Genomic DNA, 19,048 nt, shown 5'->3' on the forward strand with positions numbered 1-19,048 from the left:
ATTGACTCTTTGTGACTCTAATGACATCATTGTTGACTCAAGCTTTCCAAACTCTCCTGTATAAGAATCTTTTGAGTATCGGGTAAATTCAGATCCATCCAATGAGGGGCTTTATTCCGCGTGTCTATTTTTGCACATAGAGAATTGAGAAGTGAGAATTCAGTGAAAACACAAAGCAGAGGAGAATTAAGTTTTAGTTTTTTTTATTTGTAGCTCTGCATGCTGTACAAAATTATGATAAAAAGCGACATTTGGCCCAAAATCATGTTATAATTACAATTACAAATTGCTCCCCCTCTGAATGAGTCTTTAATATTCAACTTCTACAACCAAAACGATCATCACAAACAAAACAAAACGACAAAAAAGGAAAGAAAGAAAATAAATCGAATCAAAGTAATGTTAGCTAGGTTTTACACAAAAAAGAAATCAAGTTCTTATGATGCTGGAAAATGTTTATTTATTTTTTATCCTTTCATGTAGGCTACTTTGACTGTTTTGGGTGGCAGGTAGGTAGGGGCTTTTAAAGTTTTTGGTTTGTTGTTATGTGGCAGGCAAGATGAACCCAACATGAATATAATAATCTTCCACATGACCCCATGTATGGGGAAAGTGACCCAGAAAGGCATAATATCCTTTTAAAATGCAGAATGATCACCTGTATCAACCAAAGGGTACAATACTATACAGATGGGTAATGAAACGTTCGCTCAGCATGCCCAAAGATAAAGAACACTGTAAATCACTCAGTCTGCACTGGTTTAGGCATAATACTCAACACAAATGCAGTTTTGGCAAGTTCACAAATATCTGTACAGTAAAGTGAAATATCAATATGATATATTTTGTATAATTCACAATTGTGTAAACATCCATTTAACGTGTAACAGGACTTCTAAAAACAAGCAAATTACTTTGGTGTTGTTTAGCTACCGCCAAAAAAAAAATTATTCCATTGGACTTTTCCCGGGGCAAAAGTCAAAACACATATTCAGCAGAAAGTTGTGCTCGAGCTGTTTCCTCTCATCTGTGTTTTTGTCAAACTGTCCTAGGATCAGATTTGCAAACTTTTTAGTATTCACAGTGGTCCTTCTGAAAACATTGTTGTCCAAAAGTAACAAACGTTTGTTCAGACCACCCGTTAATGAAAGAAACTGTTACATTGTCACACCTATGTATTACAAGTACATATTAATTTTCAATCGTCTAAAATAAGGGAATATATCTATGAGTAGCCTATAAACCTAAAAAATATATATGATGGCACCAGTATGAAATACTACTGTATAAATGTCAAATTACCCCTCAAGTAGGATTACTTATTAAAAAAAATGTAAGTTCATCATCTGTATCATATGGACATAGACAGAACGTTTCATAAAATTATTACAGCAAAAAAAATAAAAACGTTCCTACAGCGAAGCCAAATCTATGGAAATTCTTGATGGGTTGAGAATGCGGAGAACGTGCAGCGCATTCCAATCTGGTGAGTAAGTCTTCCCATGTGGGCTGAGGAGACAGCTAACGACAGAAACAATGGTTTGTGGGCTATGTTCCGTCTGTGTTTCCATCAGAACGTCTGAGAAAGCAGAGGGGGGGGGGGGGGGGGACAAACAGAGCAAGGTGATTCTCACAGGAGTCGTCCTCTAGTCTGTTGTTTTGTTTGTCCACGTTCGTCTTCGCCTATTTCCAGTGTTTGTCTCCGAGGCCGCTGTGAGAGGCATCGCTCAAGGCAATTTCACCACCACCACGCAGGCTCCTGCTCTGCCAATGTTGAGTGGGACCTCCTGCAGAAGACACAAAGGATAAACCACACCGTCTCTCACCAGTCCCCCCTTCAAAAGCCCTGCTTCACGTCATGCACATGAGGGTTGAAATGCACAAGAACAAGAGTCTGGTGGACATAAAAGTAATGTCTGAAAAGAGATTATTTGGTATTGGGTGGATTCAAGCTCCCGAGCAGGTTTATGGAACACTAAAACAATCCTAAATCCCAAATCCTGACCCTTTATCCAGTCCAACAAAAGGCAGCGACGATTTAATCTGACAAAAGGTTTCCCGTCAAAAGATTTTACTGTGGGGAATACTGAATTCCCATACAGGATGTTATTTCTACTGTATGGTCTTGGACAGCTAATCAAAAGCATCTTGTTTATTTCTATTCTTAGCTTTTGCAATGCAATGTCTATGCAGCTTTGGGATTGAGTTGGCATTTACCCCCCTATCACACAACAGCAATTATAAGCATTCTGTTTAATATATAATAATGAAATAAATCTATTCATTTATTAAACAAAAATAACTGCCCAAAAGCTAGAATCCGTGAGAACCAAGTCCTCATTTGAGCCTGTCCACCCAAATAATCTTCATTTCATAGTAAGGCTGCATGATTCTTGCTAAAATGTGAATCACGATTTTTCTCTAAGAATTGAGATCACGATTCTCTCACACGATTCTTATTTTTTCAATAAAATCATTTATTGCACTATTTACAGACAACATAACATATATCAAAGTGCTTGACTTAAACTTAAACATACCATATATGAAAGTGCTTGAAAAGTAAAGAAAAATTATAATAATAATAATTTAAATATTTTTTAAACAAAAAAAATCGTCATAATTTTGAAATGAGATTATTGCATAGGTCTATGCATCGAGATCGTGATTTTTTTTACGATTAATCATGCGGCCCTATTTCATAGCATTGTGGAAAGACTTTTAAACAGATATACCCTGTTCTTACCCTGGGTCCTATCATGCTAACATACACACACATGGTTATTTTGGGACATAAATCTAAAATAATCTTTTCAAAATCACAGGGTAGCATACAATAAAGCATTACATCACGCGCAGGAGTGGGATATGAGAATTATACCATGCCTAGGGGTGGTCGTTAGACCCCCCTAGGCATGGTCTAATTCTCATAACCCATGACTGCGCGTGGTGTAATGACTTTTATACAATGGCCGATGTCATCCAACTTTATTGCTATACAATAAACACACATTAATTGAAGATTTATTGACAAAACCATCCGCAGAAACTCTCAACTAAGACATCCAACAAACTAACACATCCAACTGTCTTTCAACTAAGACATCCAACAAACGAACACATCCAACTGTCTTTCAACTAAGACATCCAACAAACTAACACATCCAATTTTTTATTTTTTTTTACCTGGAACTTCAGTCTTAGATGCTTCTATAGAAAGTAGGTAAAACAAAAACAAACAAAGTTTTCTTTGCCCTATAGGAGGGATTAAAAAAAAAAAAAATTTAAACCTACTTTCTATAGAAGCAGCTGGGAGGTGCGCTGTTTTAAGTGAGGGTGGATTATTGAATTGATTGATTGATTGATTGCTAATTTTATTACTGTCCGCCTTGTTTCCAACTGGTTAAGCTTGGCAACTCTTTCGAAGTCGCTCTTTTTCGAAGTTGGTTAAACTTAGAGTTTGGAATCAGGGCTGGTGGTCTATCGCCCTGCTCTAAAGACAAACTCTAAGCTTAACCAACTTCGAAAGAGAGCAACTTCGAAAGAGTCGCCAAGCTTAACCAGTTGGAAACAAGGCGGACAGTAATACAATTTGCAATTAATCAATCAATCAATCAATTCGCACAATTTTTATTTTGTTCCACAATGACTCACGACCCACCAATTACATAATCCAACATTGTTTAAGAAACTAACACATTCGCCGTGACAGAATCGCTTTTCATTTAGTCTTTATGACCCTATCAATTATCCTTCTGTAACGTTTACTGTCCGCCATCCTGCTTTCTCTTCTAAAAACGTGCACGGCGGATTGATAGTAATTCGGTTGTGGGCGGGTCCTGGGACCAAGAGCGTTGGTTATAACAAATACCCATGTGTAACTTGACTGTTTCAGCCAATCAGAATCGAGAAATGTGCATGCCATTGTATAATGCTGTTATATCTGCTAGGGAGATCAAAACCTTGAATCAAACGTCAAGTGAGTTTTCCAGAAATGAACGAAAACACTATACTCTCACAAATATTCTTTTAACAAAAAAAATCGTCATCATTTAGAAATGAGATTGCATAGGTCTATGCATCGAGATCGCGATTTATTTTACGATTAATCATGCAGCCCTATTTCATAGCATTGTGGATAGACTTTGAAACAGATATACCCTGTTCTTACCCTGGGTCCTATCATGCTAACATACACACACATGGTTATTTTGGGACATAAATCTAAAATAATCTCTTCAAAATCACAGGGTAGCATACAATGCTGTTATATCTGCTAGGGAGATTAAAACCTTGAATCAAACGTCAAGTCAGTTTTCCAGAAATGAACGAAAACACCTATACTCTCACATTTCCATAATTTTTTTTTAATGATTCAACTCTAAACTCTGTTCTAAACTCTAACAATGAGATGATAAGGTAGCAGTCACTATAACACAAGGCAGGGGTGTAGCTCCAGATTCTGGGCCCCATGAAAGAATGTATTTGTAGGCCCCCAGTGAATATGGTTTTTACCTATACATTCGGATCAGCAGTTCAGTTGGTGGGTGAGCCTAGTAAAGGATGTCGCATTGCGTTCATCTTCAATGAATGGACCAATGCAATAGTCTACCAAAGCCCCCCCTCTCTCTCTATATATCTCACACACACACACACACACAAACATAGTATCAATGAGAGCATCAATAATACACCTGAGTGATGTCTAGTAAAACATTTTTTTTTTTTTTTTTTTTTTGGGGCCCCCCCAGTGCTGGGCCCTTGGAATCATCCTAAGCTACCCCCCCCCCCCCAGCTACGCCCCACAAGGTATTGCTATTTTCTCATCTACTGTACATAATTTCATAGAGCTAGATTCACAAGGATTCAATGTCCCTGATGACATCACTGGTGCCCATTTTCAAACAAATGTACTCTCAATAACCGTCAAACTAAATGAATGTGTGCAAAACTGTTGAGAGTTTTTGGATGTGTATGAGATTATGTGCAAAGTAAATCAACATCGTTTTTTTTTTGTGAACTGCCCCTTTAAAGAGTTGTAATGTGTGATGTCAGGATGATGTCACATGTTCCAGGAAGTATTAAATACAGTACAGCTCAGTGAAATAATCTGCTCAGTGAAGAAAATATCACCTTAATTTTTCCTTTAAAACCGGTTGAATCAATAGAGGCCTTTCACAGGAGAAAGCCCATTTGCCCACAAACAATGGTTACTATGTTGATATATGAGAAATATATATATGAGAAATATATCAACAAAAACGTTTATGATTTTCGTCTCACTGAAGTCACAGTGGAACACTGATATAATGCTTTTTCAATGTTTTACCTACTGACGGCTCACAATTTGATATGATACATGATATTGGGTTCACAATCTCAATACAATTTTATATTATTATTTATTTATTATTTTCGAAAGACAAAAGATATCCAAAACAATGCTGTTGTTTGCCCTATAGTTAACTTAATATATTTTTAAAGACATTTTAAACAATATGTGTGTATAATTAAGCAATAGCTCATGACAGGCCATCAAATATGGTTATTATTACTGTATATCACAGCTAAGAGGCGTAGTTCGGACAGCACCTCAGCTGTGATTATAATAACCATATATGCCATGGCCTGAAGTGAGCTATTGCTTTTATAAAACAGTTACCAAGAAGGCTATGGCAATATGAAAGTAAGACACACTTCAATTTAAATGTTTATGTTATTATTAGTAAATCTTTATTAGTAAATAATAATGTTGAAAATAAAATAGACCCTCCTGGTTGCCTGCACTGCAAGGTGGTTGCTATGCAACATACACACTAACAACTACCTGGCATTCTTTTTGTCAGTTTATACACTTTAAAAGAAAAATCTGGCGAGAATGTACTCATTTAGATTTCAAATATGTAGTCAGTTCGTCCAAATAACACCTGTTTCAAAATTTGCTCCAACATTTTCGGAGATTGAGCGGCTGTGACAGGACTGGGGTTGACATATGCCCAGTTTACCTGGGAATCCCCGTTCAACGTGACTATCGTAACCGATCGTCCTGCTAGATTCCTTTATCTGTAATTTATCAGTCTCCCCAGTTAGTTGCTAGATTATTACTTAATATTAATATATAGATATTTAGTGGAAGTGTTAATAATCAAATAATCTTTTTTTGATCCACTCCCATTTTCAATTTTTATCCCATCCCAATTTCGTATTATCCATCAGGGTGTGCATGTATTCCAGCTGTGCTGAATACAAAATGTTATTGTGTGTGCAAGTGTAAATAGTGTTTAAAGGGGAACTATCTTATAAATGGCCTTTTTCAGTGTTTAGCATTGTTTCCTAGCTATGTGGACTTATATTAATATGATCTATGTCTCTAATTCTCATATTGGCGCATTCTTCCAATTCTCCTCTCACAATATTCACCCTCACTGAACTGAGTCATCTGAAAATGTGCTGATTTGTGATGTCAGAGAGACTCAGCTGCATGAGACTCTGCTGAGACTCACACACACTCCACACAGTTCCCACCGTGGTTGGAGCCCAGGCTCAAAACGGCTTAAGATCTTGAGGTAGAAAAATGCTGTTTTTGAGGACTTGATTAGAAATACAAAACAATGAATTTAAAAAAATATAAAATTACAGAGGTGTTCCATAAACTCACAGGAATTGTGTAAAAGTGCCCAAATAGTGAAAGAAATAGTAAAATAGTTCCCCTTTAAGATTTCTTTTAAAACTAGCCTTTTCTTTGATGTTCCTAACATCGCTGGGAAGACAGTTCCAGGATACTATCGCCCTATAAAATACTGCCCTTTTCATAAAATTAGACTTAGGTAGAGGTAAATTAATCAATCCACCTCTTGCCCCTCTGGTTGAATGTGTGTGAGTACTTGCGCTGTACACAATGCAATTATAAAGGAACTTTGGAGTTTGAGTTTGAGTAACTCCATGAAAATATGTAATTAAGTTAGCAGATAATCTTACCTTTGCATGCATGTCAACTACACTAGCTGTCTTGAACGTTGCTAGACTATGCCTCCCTACTGGTGGGCTGTAGTGAGGACACGAGGAGGCAGCCTGTCGCATCTTTTCACCGCAGCAGCTCGAACTCTCAGTGGCGAGGAGTAACGCGTGGGAGGCTCACGCTGCCCCCGATACTTCCTGTTTCCGCCGCACCGGCGTCACCAAACCGACCTGTAGGAGTCGCTGTCCACAACGTCCAATCCCCACCCACCGGTTTTCCCACCCTCTAACACTGCCAATTGTGTTAGTATGAACGACCGGCCAGCCGATAGCAACGCCGAGAGCTGGGCTCGAACCCAGCGTCTCCTGCGTTAGTGGTGAGCGCCTTGCCCACTGCACCAATCAGCCACCCAATAATCAAATAATCTGATTCAGATGACGCTAACGGACATTTTGAACCTTTCTTGGTCCATGTATGGACATAGGCCTACATGCATGCCGTGACGCGAGGGATTCCTCAATCTGCATGTGTCAGCCCCAGTCTCCTCCGTAGACCAGACTATCTCATTTAACAAGGCAAACGTTTTTTTCCTCAGACGTGGAGTGATACTGACTTGTTAAAAGGAATTTGAATCATAACTGTGGATGTACGCTCATTATACCATGGCTATGAACCAATCATATTGATTGATTTGAGCTGCCCATTTTATAACCTATAGTGTCACGTACACTGGGAATACGCTTACTGGTGTAGAGAGTAAGGAAGCAGAGAGACATCAATCAGGTCACGCAGTGAAGCCTGTCCTGAACGCAGTGTTTGACTTTAGTGCACATGAACTGCGTGAAGTAGGCAACACGGTGTAAAACTGGTCAAAAAGACAGTTGTATTAGTTGAGCTTTTAAAACCAGTTGGACCCTGTCGTAGAGGAATCAGCAGGCTGGCAATGCGTTGGGTCATGGATTATCTGCTCAAGACCCTGGGGATAACATTGCAAAGTAGAAAGAGGCCAAGGGCTGTTTTGTGGGCTGTTTCGGACAAATTAATGTTGTGTGGTGAAATGAGTTTTTGGTCAATGATAAGGTTGGTGTGTGGGCATATGTTTACTTGGCCCCATTTTCATGTAAGAAGATATACAATATATATTTCAACAATCAGTGCGCTGCACATGGTGTTGTTTATTATGTCATTCTTGTTTACTTTCAGCCCAGCAGCCTAGGTCTTGTGACTTTTTCTCCACTTTTTCTCCCCCAAACACACTGGATCAGCACCCTCTCTGTGTTCCAGCACCTTGTCTGTGCTCAAGTTACTCAGGAAGTGGAATTAGTTACTTATTACAGTAACTAAAGGTTATGTGCAACCTGTTTAGCTTCTGTTGTTAGCTGTCCAGATGTCAGCTGTGGTGGACACAAAGTGTGTGGCCTTCAAATTAGCTTCCAACACTGGGAAGGTGAGGTAGCCAGCAAACGTCTTTCTTGGCAGCTTGACATTGTCTCATTCTCCAATGGACTTAGGTCAAAAAGGGCTTTCTCTTAGGGCCATTTGAGACCTTTTCGGGCAAGACATGAATATAGACAATATATTATAATATAATATTAATTATATATGTTTTATTGGGACGGTTGGTGAATCTCAAAATCGGCCCGAAAAGGTCTCAAATGGCCCTAAGAGAAAGCCCTTTTTGTCGTAAGTCCTTGGTGAATGAGACCCATTTGTGTTCTTTGTGGATATTTTCTCTATGATACGTCGATATGAGGGCGTGTCAACCGTGTAAATAGGTAACATTTCCTTGACAATATACTCAGCGACAAGCTTCTTCAGACCTTCTCCACTCACAGGGTGGTGTTTGCCCTGATCTTATGCTGCGGTTACACCTTTCGTTTCATTTTCGTATCATTGTCATATGCGTTTCGCCGCGCGTGCGCCTCGAGTCACACTTTCGTTTTTTTTTCCGTTTTTGTCACCTGAGCACACTGATGTAGTACACTGCCAAAGCAGTAGGTGGCAGTAGGTGGCAAACATGAAGGCAATTTCAACCAATCAGAACTTGAATGTGCCAATACACTTCCTGGAAGCTCCAGCAAAGAAAATGTCAACAAGGCAGCCACCATCTTGCCTATTTACTCAATGCAGCAATTCTTTTTCAGCAAAGCCTAATAAAAGTGCAATAAACAAAACGGATACATTCACTGTGTGTTCTGCCTGTCATTTGTTGATGAAACAAAACTAATATCCACACAAGTGACCACCAAGAGCGGATAGTTTAGTCTAAAAAAAGATCGGTAGCATTGTTAGCTGCATGCTAACGTCAATGGAATTTGCCATTATAACAGTATAGCATTGTGGCTAGAAGCTAACGTTAGCTCACGCTACTTAGCCAGCACCAAACTGATGATATCGGGAGCTATCAGTAGTTAGATAACATTAGAGACAACGCTGTGTGTATTAAAAAAAAAGTGAATAGATGACTGGGCCATTTTGTTTAATGCTTGTTAAGTTGAAAGATGAGCTTTGAGCTAACAGGATTTGATAGCTAACACTAGCTCATGTTATCCAGTGGCAGTGCCAATCGGTAATGCTAGCAGAATGAATGGATGTAAACTTTATTTAACATATTGCATATGGGTACAATACAATACGGCTCAATACAAACAATTGTTAAGGGAATGCAGACTGTGGTAGCTTGGACTGGGGTCCTTATAACAATAACTTGACAACACATAGTAGCTGCAGCTATTTGGTTTGGGACAGCTCTGCTGTCACCGGAAGGGCACGCAGATGGTATCTACTGCGCATGGGCGTTTTCGCAACAACGGCTCCGTGCTGACTACACGCTGTTGTCGGCGCGTTTTTTAGGGTTTCTCCAAAACGCAAACACAATTTAGCGTTTCAGCCGTATCCACAAAAAAACGCCAAAAAACGCATTTCTGTGTAATAGGGACATGAAACGTATTCAAAAACGTATAAAAAAACGCCACAAAAACACTAGTCTAACCATGGCCTTAGATCCAGTTTCTGTTGTTTAGTTCACATTCTTCACTGGCACTGGTAGAGGCTTCCCTGTCAGTGTCAGGTTTTTTATCAGATGCTTTATCAAATTAGATGTAATATTTTTAGCGGTTGCAAACTTTTTGCTCCCCCTACATAGTTTACAACAGACAGCTATTGAACGCATAACATTACCTCTCTCCACCCTCCATGTTGCTTTTTGGCTAGTAGCCGACGTGACCTCGCTCTGACCTGCCGGCTTGCGTATTTAAACTAACGTTATAGGAGGACAATCTGGCAACGATGTAAGGCAGAAATGCAGTATTACTTAGTAACTGTAACATAATTAGTATTTTGGAAATTGTGAAGCCTTACTTTACTCGTTACTGGGAAAGTAATAAAATGACAGTAACGCATTACTGCCTAACACTGGTGTTCTGGCACCTCAGTCCCAATATTGCAAATCAGTTTTTCGTCTCAATGATGCATATTGTTTTTATATCATGGCATGACATTTCATCACACCCCTAATGGTTACAGACAGCCATGTTGGAAGAGATACAGATACACAAACAATCCAAACAAGGCCTCTATTATGCACGTTACACATTTCAATCTGTGTAACTACAGCATGATTGACTCCTGTCAAGTTACCTCTGTCCAGTCGTTGTTCTGTGCGTCGTAGGACTCAACACTGTTCAGGTAGGACTGGCCATCGTATCCACCCACAGCATACAGCTTATCCCCCAACAGGCACACGCCCACCGCATCCCGGGGGACACTGAGGGAGGACACCGTCGTCCATGTGTCCGTCTTTGGGTCATACCTGAGATCAGTTTAGAGGGGACAGGGGTAGTAGATAAGTGTACAATTCACTGTTTCAACCTTGAATCACAAAGTCGCAGAGTTTCATTTGCGGATAAGACTTTCCAGGGAGCTTTCTTAACACGTTTCAACACCCAATGCGCCACTGTATGACTTGGGATTTGTAGTTGAACCGTTTATTTGCTTTCACAATGTAGTTGACAGATACAAGGTTTAGCCAGTTGTTTAGCTGTTCCATGCTTGATCTTTATCTGATATGCTCAGATTCAATAGAATCCAATATGCCAGATTTTATGGGTCATTGAGGCAAATGTGTAGAGTGAGGATAGATGGATGTCTGTACCAAATTTTGTAAATTGGACTTTGGCGGAGGAGTTATGACATTTCAAAGTTCACATTTTTGACCTTTAATTATAGCACCCCAATTATACCACCATTGGGGTCATATTTCTTGGACTTGCCCACAACTTCCAATCAATGGGACAAATGTCATGTAGCTACTGTTTACCATCTGTAGCAAACGAAAAACTTTAAACACTATCTCTGTCAAATTAACTCAATAAGTGTAAATAATAATTTATGAACAAGTAAGTCTATTTGACAATATTCAATGTGTCACTGTGTGTGTATTATCAATCTATTTTCAGTATCTGAATAGTGAATACATACACTACAATATATTATATTGGACAAGGTAAAATGGATACCAACTTCATTACTGTTTGTGTCACTGTTTGTTTCTATATAACCCACTCATTGAATTGGTGGGGGGAAAGGTACACAGGAATGAGCCCACAATGATTCAACATTATAGTGGTGTGGTATTTATGGTGGGTGAGCAGTGAATGGCTACTGAAGGAGCCCACTTATAATAACCACATTATGTCATCAGAATCACAATCAGGCTGCAGGGTGATATCACGGCCACCAGATGGTGCCAGACACTGTAGAAATGACTGTAAAATCACCCCATGGAAAATATGACACCCTCAATTGAGGCTGGCGTGCATGCAGGCATGCCTAAAAAATGCAGGAAAAGGGTGGAAAAAAGACTAGCGTCGCACATAGAATTATATGGTGTAGCAGAGAACGGTTTCAACTCCCTCTGGTTGTGTGGGAAAGCCAACTGCAACAAGCCTCTCCTCTGTAAACAACCAAGACGTTTCTTGATCTGTTTTCAACTAACAGAACAGAACAAAGACGTGTACCTCTCAACACAGTCAGAAAGTCTGGAGCAGTGATTGGAGGCGGGAGCGTCATGTCCGCCCACGGCATACAGGAAGCTGTTGTACGTCGCCACACCCACCCCTCCTCGCCTCTTGGTCATCGGGGCGCACATGCTCCACTTGTTGGTGTGCGGATCGAAGCATTCCATCGACCTTAGGCATGAGCTGCCATCCCGGCCGCCAACCGCAAACAGTCTGGAACGGAAAAATACGGCACGTTACTATTGTTGTGCAAAAACATTCAATTTATTTACCTTATGTGTAATCTTGACCTTGTGTCAGAATGACTCGAGTGTACACATCAAGTTGCCATTTCAGTTGTTTGGTATACATCCCACGACCGCATTCTGATTATGCACCAACACAGCAGGCTATTCGACCCCCTTGGATATAGAGGTGGGGTTGCGTTTCTTTTCAATAACCCTTTTCCTTGACCGCATCCTCTCCTCAGAGAGAGAGAGAGAGAGAGAGAGAGAGAGAGAGAGAGAGAGAGAGAGAGAGAGAGAGAGAGAGAGAGAGAGAGAGAGAGAGAGAGAGAGAGAGAGAGAGCATATCAGTCTCAGCGGTGCATCTCCCTCACAGGCCCAGCAACAGGAAGGAGGGGGCTGTGGAAACGGCTTCCTAGTTGTCTATTTTTGACCTAGATGCAGAAATAACTCCAGGATTTACTAAGGATGAAGAATGAAGACTGTGTGTGAGCACAACAGCAGCACAACAGCAGTACAATGGCAGCAGCACAACAGCAGCACAACAACAGCAGCACAACAACAGCAGCACAACGGCAGCACAACAGCAGCTCAACAGCAGCACAACAGCAGCAGCACAACAGCAGCACAACAACAGCAGCAGCACAACAGCAGCACAACAGCAGCACAACAGCAACACAACAGCAGCAGCACAACAGCAGCACAACAGCAGCAGCACAACAGCAGCACAACAGCAGCACAACAGCAGCAGCACAACAGCAGTACAACAGCAGCACAACGGCAGCACAACAGCAGCTCAACAGCAGCACAACAGCAGCAGCACAACAGCAGCACAACAGCAGCACAACAGCAGCACAACAGCAGCACAACGGCAGCAGCACAACAACAGCACAACAGCAGCAGCACAACAGCAGCACAACAGCAGCAGCACAACAACAGCAGCACAACAGCAGTACAACGGCAGCAGCACAACAGCAGAACAACAACAGTACAACAGCAGCACAACAGCAGTACAACGGCAGCAGCACAACAGCAGTACAACGGCAGCAGCACAACAACAGCAGCACAACGGCAGCACAACAGCAGCACAACAGCAGCAGCACAACAACAGCAGCACAACAGCAGTAACAACAGCAGCACAATGGCAGCACAACGGCAGCACAACGGCAGCACAACAGCAGTAACAACGGCAGCAGCGTCTTCCTCTCTCCTCCCGTACTTAAAGTAGGTTGGCGGTTGGGTCCGTGGATTTAATTAATTTTACTTTTGAACTGTTGTAACGGGGAGTTTTAAATAACCGAATGCGAAGTAATTACCGTTACACTTTTAGAGTGTCTGGATTATCTACCGCGGCACCAAAAACACATTCTATTTAAAGGGAGGCGACGCCACAATGCATCTCATTTAGAGGAACCTCGGGGAGCACGCTATGTGTGTTAGTACTACAGACTGGAAACAGCAGCGCCGCGCGGACACCTCATGGTGTCTGTGTTTCAGGATTCACTACATCAAAATGGCAACATCAAATACTGAATGCAGGAAGGAAGCAGAGAGCCAACAGAGTGCTGTCCCACAACTGTTTTCAGGAAGAAAAAACAAATCGTGTCACTTAAAGGAACACGCCAACATTATGGGAAATACGCTTAAAGTCTTCTCCAGAGTCAGACAAGAAGACAGATACCACTTTCGTCAGACAAGAAGATAGATACCACTTTCCTCAGACAAGAAGATAGATACCACTTTCCTCAGACAAGAAGACAGATACCACTTTCCTCAGACAAGAAGACAGATACCACTTTCCTCAGACAAGAAGACAGATACCACTTTCCTCAGACAAGAAGACAGATACCACTTTCCTCAGACAAGAAGACAGATACCACTTTCCTCAGACAAGAAGACAGATACCACTTTCCTCAGACAAGGAGATAGATACCACTTTCGTCAGACAAGGAGATAGATACCACTTTCCTCAGACAAGAAGACAGATACCACTTTCCTCAGACAAGAAGATAGATCAGTGGCGGCTCGCCACTGGTGGCGCTAGGGCGCCGACCCACCTGTTAAATGAGAGAAGAAGAAAAAAAAAACTTTTTTGTTTTTTGTTTTATAGCCCTATAAATAATATAAACATGTTTAAAATGAATAATATTTACTCATTTTAAGTATGTTTGTATTTCCAATGCACAATATAACGTTATTATCTAAATAAAAAAAACAGCGTTTTCATGGGCAGGAAGTGACGTTTTTTTTTATTTTTTCGTATTTCTCGCCCGGGCAAGAAGCGATAGCGCTCTGACTGCGCGTCACAGTTTGATCGCTGTCTCCGTCACAGCCAATCAGTGCATACGGCGTTGTGCGTTGAAATATGACTATTATGTTGGAATCCGAGCGCGATTTGAAGCGGTCTAGAAAGCAGCGTGAACTTCCGTGAGAATTTCCATAGCCGCATTTCGCGGAGACGCTCTCTGATTGGCCGACGCCAGTATTTTTTTCTATGGCAGAATTTCACAGAGACGATCTCTGATTGGCCGAATCCAATTTCTAATGTTCCAATTCTAGCTTCTAGCTTGGTTCCTGGTACTAGGACTGTTGTTTGTCTTAGAGCGTGCCGTGCTGTGACTGCAAGTTCTTTAGACTGTTAAGCTTAGGCACTCTTTCAAAGTTGGTTAAGGTTAGAGTTTGTCTTAGAGCATGGCGATAGAACGCCAGGTAGTTTGCAGTCTGTTCGAGCGGAAATGGACAAAGGAATGTACTTGTTGAGTGTTGTGCTAACGTCGACGAGCTCAGCTGAGCTAACACTTGGCTAACAAGCTATATGGCGGATTATACACGTTTCCTGCCCTGGACGTTTCAACTAAACAGTGAGTCTCTCTCTCTCTCTCTCTCTAACGTTAGTAGTACTACTAGGCTGGTGCGGGCTAACTGGCTATCGTTCTGGGAGCTAACGTTAGTAGTACTACTAGGCTGGTGCGGGCTAACTGGCTTAACGTTAACGGTTGTAAATAGTTTTTTTAGGAGCAGTACTACTGCTGGCCATTCATGAAGCGAGACATTGCTGATTGTTTATTTATCGATGGCTCATTGATTTAACTACTGCAGCTCTCTCGGATTGAAAATACGTGAATTATGGCTTGTTCAATATTGTCTATGTTTGAATGAATGAATGAATGAGAACTTTATTAACAGATTGCAGAATGGGTACAATACAGTACGGCTCAATACACACAATTGTTAAGGGGATGCAGACCAGAGAAAGACGTTTGTCTTGTTTACATCAGGGTCCCAGATTTTCGATTCATATCGATAGTTTAATAGCTAGCCTTGGCTCGTTTAACAATATGCAAAATATGTGTACAGCCCTGTACTCATACTGAAGTTATTCTTGGTATATAATAGGTCTGATTGTGTAACGAATCGATTCCACGTCGCGCTGTGTGTGAGAGAGAGAAGGAGAGAGGGAGAGATCTGCCTGTGTTTGGAGACAGGCGAGTTTTGTTTCTAACTTTTCTATTTATATTGTGTTTCAAGTTGTGAATTAGAGTCTAGACTATACTTTATTTGACTGGTTGTGTGTTGTTGTAGTAACAGCTGAGCGACTCGTTCATAAGAGCCGATTCATTGCCGTGAGCGTGAGTCGAATCGCTCACGTCTTGCCATGAGTCTTGCGTGGTACAGTACTGTACTGTACATGTTTGCAAAATATTTGGTATAGCGCCCCTAGTGGCGAAGTACCCAGCGGCCGCCACTGAGATAGATACCACTTTCCTCAGACAAGAAGATAGATACCACTTTCCTCAGACAAGAAGACAGATACCACTTTCCTCAGACAAGAAGACAGATACCACTTTCGTCAGACAAGAAGATAGATACCACTTTCCTCAGACAAGAAGACAGATACCACTTTCCTCAGACAAGGAGATAGATACCACTTTCGTCAGACAAGGAGATAGATACCACTTTCCTCAGACAAGAAGACAGATACCACTTTCCTCAGACAAGAAGATAGATCAGTGGCGGCTCGCCACTGGTGGCGCTAGGGCGCCGACCCACCTGTTAAATGAGAGAAGAAGAAAAAAAAAACTTTTTTGTTTTTTGTTTTATAGCCCTATAAATAATATAAACATGTTTAAAATGAATAATATTTACTCATTTTAAGTATGTTTGTATTTCCAATGCACAATATAACGTTATTATCTAAATAAAAAAAACAGCGTTTTCATGGGCAGGAAGTGACGTTTTTTTTTATTTTTTCGTATTTCTCGCCCGGGCAAGAAGCGATAGCGCTCTGACTGCGCGTCACAGTTTGATCGCTGTCTCCGTCACAGCCAATCAGTGCATACGGCGTTGTGCGTTGAAATATGACTATTATGTTGGAATCCGAGCACGATTTGAAGCGGTCTAGAAAGCAGCGTGAACTTCCGTGAGAATTTCCATAGCCGCATTTCGCGGAGACGCTCTCTGATTGGCCGACGCCAGTATTTTTTTCTATGGCAGAATTTCACAGAGACGATCTCTGATTGGCCGAATCCAATTTCTAATGTTCCAATTCTAGCTTCTAGCTTGGTTCCTGGTACTAGGACTGTTGTTTGTCTTAGAGCGTGCCGTGCTGTGACTGCAAGTTCTTTAGACTGTTAAGCTTAGGCACTCTTTCAAAGTTGGTTAAGGTTAGAGTTTGTCTTAGAGCATGGCGATAGAACGCCAGGTAGTTTGCAGTCTGTTCGAGCGGAAATGGACAAAGGAATGTACTTGTTGAGTGTTGTGCTAACGTCGACGAGCTCAGCTGAGCTAACACTTGGCTAACAAGCTATATGGCGGATTATACACGTTTCCTGCCCTGGACGTTTCAACTAAACAGTGAGTCTCTCTCTCTCTCTCTCTCTAACGTTAGTAGTACTACTAGGCTGGTGCGGGCTAACTGGCTATCGTTCTGGGAGCTAACGTTAGTAGTACTACTAGGCTGGTGCGGGCTAACTGGCTTAACGTTAACGGTTGTAAATAGTTTTTTTAGGAGCAGTACTACTGCTGGCCATTCATGAAGCGAGACATTGCTGATTGTTTATTTATCGATGGCTCATTGATTTAACTACTGCAGCTCTCTCGGATTGAAAATACGTGAATTATGGCTTGTTCAATATTGTCTATGTTTGAATGAATGAATGAATGAGAACTTTATTAACAGATTGCAGAATGGGTACAATACAGTACGGCTCAATACACACAATTGTTAAGGGGATGCAGACCAGAGAAAGACGTTTGTCTTGTTTACATCAGGGTCCCAGATTTTCGATTCATATCGATAGTTTAATAGCTAGCCTTGGCTCGTTTAACAATATGCAAAATATGTGTACAGCCCTGTACTCATACTGAAGTTATTCTTGGTATATAATAGGTCTGATTGTGTAACGAATCGATTCCACGTCGCGCTGTGTGTGAGAGAGAGAAGGAGAGAGGGAGAGATCTGCCTGTGTTTGGAGACAGGCGAGTTTTGTTTCTAACTTTTCTATTTATATTGTGTTTCAAGTTGTGAATTAGAGTCTAGACTATACTTTATTTGACTGGTTGTGTGTTGTTGTAGTAACAGCTGAGCGACTCGTTCATAAGAGCCGATTCATTGCCGTGAGCGTGAGTCGAATCGCTCACGTCTTGCCATGAGTCTTGCGTGGTACAGTACTGTACTGTACATGTTTGCAAAATATTTGGTATAGCGCCCCTAGTGGCGAAGTACCCAGCGGCCGCCACTGAGATAGATACCACTTTCCTCAGACAAGAAGATAGATACCACTTTCCTCAGACAAGAAGACAGATACCACTTTCCTCAGACAAGAAGACAGATACCACTTTCGTCAGACAAGAAGATAGATACCACTTTCCTCAGACAAGAAGACAGATACCACTTTCCTCAGACAAGAAGACAGATACCACTTTCCTCAGACAAGGAGATAGATACCACTTTCGTCAGACAAGGAGATAGATACCACTTTCCTCAGACAAGAAGACAGATACCACTTTCCTCAGACAAGAAGATAGATACCACTTTCTTCAGACAAGAAGATAGATACCACTTTCCTCAGACAAGAAGACAGATACCACTTTCCTCAGACAAGAAGACAGATACCACTTTCGTCAGACAAGAAGATAGATACCACTTTCCTCAGACAAGAAGATAGATACCACTTTCCTCAGACAAGGAGATAGATACCACTTTCCTCAGACAAGGAGATAGATACCACTTTCCTCAGACAAGGAGATATATACCACTTTCCTCAGACAAGAAGACAGATACCACTTTCGTCAGACAAGAAGATAGATACCACTTTCCTCAGACAAGAAGATAGATACCACTTTCCTCAGACAAGAAGATAGATAACACTTTCCTCAGACAAGAAGATAGATACCACTTTCCTCAGACAAGGAGATAGATACCACTTTCCTCAGACAAGGAGATAGATACCACTTTCCTCAGACAAGGAGATAGATACCACTTTTCTCTCTGTGCGTTCATTAGAAAGCTATACGGAGGTGGCTACGTGGTGCAGTGGGCAAGGCGCTCACCACGAATACTGGAGATGCTGGGTTCGCCTGTTCGAGCCCAGCGCTCCACATTGCTTTCAGTTTAGCTGGTTGTCCGTACTAATACACATTGGTAGTATTAGGGGGTGGGAAACTGATGGGTGGGGATCGGGTGTTGTGGACAGCGACTCCTACAGGTCGGTTGGTGCGCCTGCGCAGTAGAATCAGGAAGCGATGGGGGCGGCGCCCCTCCAAAGCGCAGACCCCTGACGCTGAAAGATTGCGCCGCGCAGGTGAAAAGATGAGACTGCTGTTACCTCGAGTATCGGAGGGGACTC

General features: G+C 41.4%; 1 protein-coding gene across 2 annotated transcripts in view; it reads right to left on the minus strand.

Annotated features, from left to right (window-relative positions):
• Positions 1–218: 218 nt before the first annotated feature.
• Positions 219–19,048, minus strand: part of klhl4 (kelch-like family member 4) — a gene marked incomplete at its 5' end in the record, with an annotated part of 131,448 nt that continues 112,618 nt past the window's right edge. For both annotated transcript variants that reach the window (XM_084331619.1, XM_084331618.1), the window contains 3 exons: positions 219–1,787; positions 10,598–10,769; positions 11,977–12,189. In XM_084331619.1, the coding sequence (XP_084187745.1) occupies positions 1,728–1,787; positions 10,598–10,769; positions 11,977–12,189 (445 nt within the window). In that variant the 3' untranslated portion in view covers positions 219–1,727. The remainder of the gene's footprint in view (positions 1,788–10,597; positions 10,770–11,976; positions 12,190–19,048) is intronic.

The sequence above is a fragment of the Notolepis coatsorum genome, assembly GCF_963971535.1.
Source record: "Notolepis coatsorum genome assembly, chromosome: 16".
Taxonomy (NCBI): Eukaryota; Metazoa; Chordata; class Actinopteri; order Aulopiformes; family Paralepididae; genus Notolepis; species Notolepis coatsorum.